Source organism: Sinocyclocheilus anshuiensis, unplaced genomic scaffold, assembly GCF_001515605.1.
Source record: "Sinocyclocheilus anshuiensis isolate Anshui unplaced genomic scaffold, SAMN03320099.WGS_v1.1 scaffold1646, whole genome shotgun sequence".
NCBI lineage: Eukaryota > Metazoa > Chordata > Actinopteri > Cypriniformes > Cyprinidae > Sinocyclocheilus > Sinocyclocheilus anshuiensis.
This window is the reverse complement of record NW_015547838.1, coordinates 172,093-178,893: the sequence shown is the minus strand read 5'-3', so window position 1 is coordinate 178,893 and position 6,801 is coordinate 172,093. Positions and strand designations below refer to the sequence as shown.

At 35.1% G+C, this 6,801-nt stretch overlaps 1 protein-coding gene across 1 annotated transcript; it reads right to left on the bottom strand.

Annotated features, from left to right (window-relative positions):
* Window positions 1-1,056: 1,056 nt before the first annotated feature.
* Window positions 1,057-3,536, bottom strand: LOC107704638 (interleukin-21-like). Its single transcript, XM_016507622.1, has 6 exons — window positions 3,411-3,536; window positions 3,261-3,311; window positions 2,037-2,159; window positions 1,886-1,924; window positions 1,656-1,739; window positions 1,057-1,125 (listed from the first exon to the last, which is right to left on the bottom strand). The coding sequence occupies exons 1-6, from the start codon at window positions 3,534-3,536 to the stop codon at window positions 1,105-1,107; spliced, it is 444 nt and encodes a 147-aa protein (XP_016363108.1). The 3' UTR covers window positions 1,057-1,104.
* Window positions 3,537-6,801: the final 3,265 nt, after the last annotated feature.

Sequence of the window (6,801 nt, the reverse complement as noted above, 5' to 3'; positions counted from 1 at the left end):
AATAAACAAACAAACAAACAAACAAATGAATGTTTTCCTATATATAAAATCGTGTACTTTGCATTTTCTTGATACACCTGCTACACAAACAAAACTTTGTTCGAAAGTTGTATTTATATATCCTGAAATTAAAGAAACAATGTGAAAGTAAAAATAATTCTGTGATGTTTAAAACTTCCTTGACCAGGGCAGTTTGTACTGAAGGAATCAAACTAAATGTGAAAGACTATCAACGGCTCTTATGATCTCAGAAACGTTTTGATAAAGACTTCTGTTTTGATAATGCTTGTTTGCAAACTTTAACTGGTGGTGTATGTCCACACAAAAACAACAAGAACTGTTTGCTGGAACTGATCCAGGTCATCAGGTTTAGCTTTAACAGGTGAGAAAAAACACCTTGCACCATTCATGATGTTTCTGTCACATCACATTCGAAATACACAGAGAATTCAATGTCCACCTCAAATAACCATCACAGCCATGATGTAAACATAAAGAAATATTTTAATGTCAAATAAATATCATCCAATATATATATATATAGATATGCATCTCATTGTGAGACATATAATAAGTGTGTATCTGCTTTTTTAAAGATACTGCAAAAGCAGCATGTCAAATCAGAATGAAGTTCGAATATGCAGTATTTATAAAAACAATAACATCGTCTAAATGAGTGGTTTTCCTGACAGAGATTAAGAATAAAATTCCTAGCATACTTAAAGTGAAAAATCTACTCGAAAGCCCTTGTGTTGTTGTATAAGGCTTAATCTTCATCAGGGAAACCACCCTTCTTTCCAGGAACGGGGCTGTTATGAAGGCGGCAGTGCTGGGATCTCACCACAAGGTGGCGGTATAACAAAACGAATACATGTTAATAATTAATAACGGATATCTCATTTCTTAAAGAAGTTGTTGCCCTGTTCCTGAAAACATGTCAGTCATGAACAATCCTTTAACAGATCCTCTAGTTAAAATATACAAGAAAACGTTCAATAAATAATCAATAAATAGAACAGCAGGAGCAGCGGAGCGTGTGAGCCTCTTCTCTGCTGTGGGTTGGTCAGGTAGTGTCATATACACAGTCTCTTCACTCTTTCATCTCTACGCTTCACTGGCATAGATCTAGAAAGAGAAAAGTAGGTCGTTAACACAGGGCTTGTTATCTCTACTCTATTTATACTTTCAGAGGGATCTTTTTTCCCCCATTACAATGAAGAGGTAAAGAAAAGCACCACTTGTACACGTCTTTCAGTTTCACCCCAAAATCTAATGGATGAATGAATATTTATTGTCAAATCGATTAATCGCATCTACAATAAAAGTTTGTTTACATAATATATGTGTGTGTGTGTGTAGGCTACTGTGTATGTATGTATATATAAACACATGTATATATTTAAGAAATATTTACATGTATTTAATAATTATATATGATTTATATTATCTATAAATATAAGTATATACATATAAATATACAAAGTACATAAACACAAACTTTTATTTTGGATGCGATTAATTGATTTGACAGCCCTATATAAATATAAACAGCATACTATTATGTAAACAAAAACTATATATATATATATATATATATATATATATATATGAATGCAAAGAAATTGAGGGAAATTGAGGGATCGTTTTGAACTAACCTTCTGCATAAGAGTTTGAAAGTTCTGCACAAATGTTTGGCTGTCAACCTTCTTGTACGAGTCACATGATTTGCACTGAGCTTTCTGAAACAGAACATTGCACAGGTCAGAACTGTTAATTTAATAAACAGTTCTAATTCTAATTTATTAAACAGGTAATAACATTAAATAATTACAACTTATACAAAATACATTTCCAGCATTTATTTTTGTTACTTTATGTTTCTCACCTGTATCTCTTCAGGTTTGCAATTGGACACACTGTCCAGCTGTTAAAATAAATAAATAAGTGAGCATTTCTCATTTCTGAGGTGTATGTGTATTTATAATGCATTGACATGCAATCCACTATGTCCAGAAACATCATAAACACACACTCACAATGACTGATTTGCGAAGCTCATGTGAGATGATCTTCTGTGAGCGCTTTAGTTTGGCATCAGTGACTGACAGGTGAAACACTTTGGCCCGAAAACAGTCCAGAGCAGATTTAACGCAGCAGTCCTGTGTAAAGAAAGAAAACCAACAATTTAACATAAACCCAGCGAATAAAAATATGTTCTAAAAATGTTTTGCTGATGTTAAGAAAACAGTATTTCTGAATGTTCTCTGAACATTCCAGTTTTTTAAAAACATTTTTCATCTTTCCATTTTATAGTTTTTGCTTTTTTATGTTCTACGAACGTCCTGAAACCAACTTTGACCAAGCATTCTGTTAACGTCACTGGAAGAACGCTTGGTCATAACTTTGACAGAACAACATTTTGAGAAGGTTCCCTGATAGCCATAATATCTAAACGAGTTTTGTAGTCAGATTGGATTGTTTTTGTGTGTGTGTGCAAACCCTGCATGAAAGCCTCTTGCTTCCCCAGCCACGAGCTCTGTCTCTTCCTGTCTGTATTGTATGCAGAAATCTATACATCTTGACTCTAAATTTCCCTTCTGCTCAAGCAGTTTTCACAGAAACTATGAGGAAACTCTCTTTCCCCGCAGAAAAACCCAAAATGTTTTCCGAACTTGAGACGAGAGTGTGCACAGAAACGGCCTTTTTCTGTCACTAAGCCATTATGCAACAAATGCAGATATAATAATAATAATATGAAGAAAAGATTCCAACTGTGAAAAAGGCCAAATCTGTTTTAGCAGCTCTACTCTCACTCCCCGATCGGCTGTTGTCATTTTACTCATCATATTTCTCCTAAATGAAGCGTACTTTCTCCTGACCGACTTGCACAAAATGACTTTTAATCTAAAAAAGGGAGCAATTACAAAACGAGAGGGTGTTTGCCAAGAAAAGCATGACTAAAAATGTACGCTATTTCTGTACTGATTGATGGATTCAGTGAAACGTAGATAATTTGTATGGAATCAACCCACGTTTTTTTGCAAATCACGTTTGTTTGAAAATCAGTTGTGTTGAACTGAAACTTGTTCTGTATAAGGTGGGCTGTATAATGACAGAAACGTGTTTATATTACGGAAGGCCGTGTCATGCAAAAACCGCTGTGAAACAAGCCTAATTATGTGGTCATATTAGACCGCCGAGGGCATCCAGTTAGAATACCGAATGTAATGGAGAAGAAAATAAGAAAAATCGTTTCTTACCTCTAAATCATTGATGGTGGGTGAGTTCAAAGTTCTGCTTTTGTTCTTTATTTTTTAAAAACAAAAGAAAAATCAGATTAAAAACTGGTCAATTTCACTTAAAATTTGTAAAAATAATGTGCCATCCATAGATTTTAGAAGTCAGCTTACCATTCCCTGGTTGATCTTGTTGAGTTCATTCATAACTTTACTGAGCGTGAGGATCTTTGGCGACGACTCTGCCTGCGCTGCGAACCAACAAACCACTGCAAACACAAAACACACAGATGCCTTCATGTTGAAGCTGCAAAGTTTCTTCTGGTCCTTCTCTAAAGCTACTTGGATTGATGTCCGTCATACTGTCGACAGGTACACAATCACCTTATATACGAATCCTTGAGGACGCTGGAAAACCGCTTCTTTGTGGAGATTGGAAAACTCAATTTTTACAATGACTAATTCGTTTTTCTTTTCCACTGGCCATTCGTAACTGTCAGTTGACGAAGATGTAATCGAGAGGCGCGTGCGCGGGGGTGTATGCAGTGTGTGTGTATGTGAACCTGACCCAGACTTTCTGCACACTTGACAGGAAACTACAAAACGCTGTCAGTTCCTCTTCTCATTCTGAATCAGCACCAGAAACATGTGTGTGTGTGACTTAGGTGCAGCATCATCAAGCGCAAGTGGATATGAAAAGGTGCTTTTTTCTTTGTGGCTTCCCACACAAACCATATTGATTATCGACAAAAACAGGACGTTTAATGTACTTTTCTTTTTGTGAGATAAGAATAGCTCGACCTGGAAATGAATGAATTGCACCCAAAACCTGCAGTGCATTAAATGACATCAGATATATGGCCTTCAGTAAGTACAAGCGCACCTGTGTTTGGATGTTAAACCTGCTTGTGCCCAGGGTTATAATAGAAAAAACTAAAACCATCAAAAAATAACATTGAAATAAAATATAAAAACTTTAACTTTAGTTCGTTGCCAAGACAACATTGTTTTTCATTTTGATTTAATTGAACTTAAATAAAACCAAAACTGAAATAAATACCTTTGGAACAAATACATTTTTTGTTTCAGGTAGTTGCTAAAGCATAATTTCTCTTTTCATTTAGTACTAAATGTATGTACTAAAAATGTACTAAAATAACTAAGTAAAACTGAAATAAAAAATATATAGACGCTTAAAAAAAACTACTAAAAATGATAACATAATGACTAAAACTAAAATTTAGAAAAATTTTAAATAATACAAATAAAAACCTATTCAATATATTAATAAAAAACTACTAGAAAAATTAATACAAATGACAAAAACACAACAAAATAAATTTTTTTTTTAAATTAAAACATTAAATTAAAAACTGATTCGTAATTTTAATAGAAACTATAATAGCATCTCAATGATATTAAAAAACACATGTTGTGGCTTCAGCTCCACAGTATCACAACAGCACGACAGAACAGGAAATGAGATCACAATGGGCATGTGATTGAGCCCCACCGCCGGCCAATCGTAGGCCGCACTAAACAGGAAGTGGTGGGCAGATGTTGGCGGCTGTCATACCCAGAGGGGGAAGGCCCTAGTTGACCCCCAGACAGGACAGGTTCATGCTGGGGATTCCTCCCTTCACGGAGATCATGGAAGACAATTTGTGCACAAGGTGAAAATTGCATGATTCTTTCCTCTGCCAGTCATGTCTAGATCTTAATGATCTACCTCAACCTGGAAAGCACAATGTGTGCGTGGGTTTATGCGTGAGTGTGGGTGGGGGGGTCTAGAGGTGAAATCGATATCATGACATCAATAAAACATGTCATCTTCCAATTAATGAGTTCACAGATCATGTGTTTTCTGTGGCTGATGATGAAAATCCATCCAGAAAAAAGAAAGTGTGTGAGGATGAGTGATTGGGGCCAGATGGAATATGCAGAAACAGTGAATGAATTTAAGCCTGATATATTATATAATAGTAATAATAAAAAAATTTTTATAGTTTTTTTTTTAGACTGAACAGTTTATTGAACCTTTAACAAAATATATAACAAGTTTGACTATGTGTTTTTTGTTGAATATCATATTTGATACATCAAGCTTTTATGGCTCATATAGTATGATATAATATGGAAAAAAAAAACAGCTCAATTTTTTAAAGAGACTCAAACTCAAGCCCAAAAAAATAATAATTCAATTTAGTGCATTACAGTATATTGACAAAAAGTATGAAATTCTGATTGTAATGTAAATCAATGAGATCTTTATAACAGTATAGCTGAGATTTAAATTTCAATTATTTAAATATCAGTGGTCACTCTATATCTCCAATAATACGACTTAGTAAGATGATATTTAAATGCTTAGTTTGATCATCAAAACTTATAATGCAATGCAATACAATGATGATTGAGAGATGAACAAATAAACGTTCCTCAAAAGCCTGATGATCATATTTGATGCTCACTGATTTTTCTAAAAAAAAAAGATGTCTGGATAATCAAGTAAGCTAAGTTGATTCAGTCCAGTAAATGTCCAGTCCAGTAAATGTTCATCTCGAAATATTACTAACAACAATATCAACGTTATTCTTATGTTTACTTGATAAAAATCACTAAAGATTTCACAGCAAAAAGAAATTTGTACAATTATACTAAAAGTCCCTTTACAGAAGGAATGTAGTAGATTTTATGCAACAGCAAACTCTCAGCAAAGTTTTGATCGTGTTGTTGATCATTTAGAGGCTTTATTTGCATATTAAATATGATATAGTAGGCTTTATAGGGTTAAACATGCTAAAGTGAGTGCAACATGTTTTTGGCAGCTGTAAACAATCAAATTAGCTGAAATATTTCATTAAAGGGGTCATATGATGTTACTAAAAAGAACATTATTTTGTATATTTGGTGTAATGCAATGTGTTTATGCAGTTTAAGGTTACATTTTCCACATAATGTACATTATTGTTTCTCCTCTATGCCCCGCCTTTCTGAAACGCGTCGATTTTTACAAAGCTCATCGGCCTGAAAAGCGAGGTGTGCTCTGATTGGCCAGCTATCCAGTGTGTTGTGATTGGCCGAATTCCTCAAGCGTGAGACGGAAATGTTACGCCCCTCACCATACTGTGTTTCCATCATACAGTCTATGGTTTCATGTCATGTTTCCATGAGCGACGAGACAAAACCAATAAAACCCATTACAAACGAGGCATCGGGCTGGACTCTGCTTCGTCCACAGTGAAAGCCGATCCGGCGATCCACAGCGCAAAGTTGATGTATTTCCTCAGCGACCAGCACAGATCAGCTCTAGGCATGACGAAGCAGATATCGTCCTCTTTTGGAAGGCCAAACAAAGTAGTTTTGTTTTCACAACGAAACACACAGCGTCTCCACAACATGGCGGCAGCAACAATACTACAGTGAGAATAAAAGTTACGCCTTCTTTCTTTGCGTGAATATTTGGGCGGTGTTATGCAAATCTTCCCACACAGTGACGCAGACATGTGGGGGTGTGTTAAAACGAGGCGTTTTAGGAGGGCATGGACAAGTCTTAACTTTTATA

Excerpts from the sequence above, each read along its gene's own strand:
- LOC107704638 (XM_016507622.1), bottom strand. The coding sequence starts at position 3,536 with ATGAAGGCATCTGTGTGTTTTGTGTTTGCAGTGGTTTGTTGGTTCGCA. Across the intron at positions 1,925-2,036 it reads AGCTTCGCAAATCAGTCATT|CTGGACAGTGTGTCCAATTG; the intron begins GTGAGTGTGTGT and ends TTATTTTAACAG. Across the intron at positions 1,126-1,655 it reads TTCAAACTCTTATGCAGAAG|ATCTATGCCAGTGAAGCGTA; the intron begins GTTAGTTCAAAA and ends TTCTCTTTCTAG.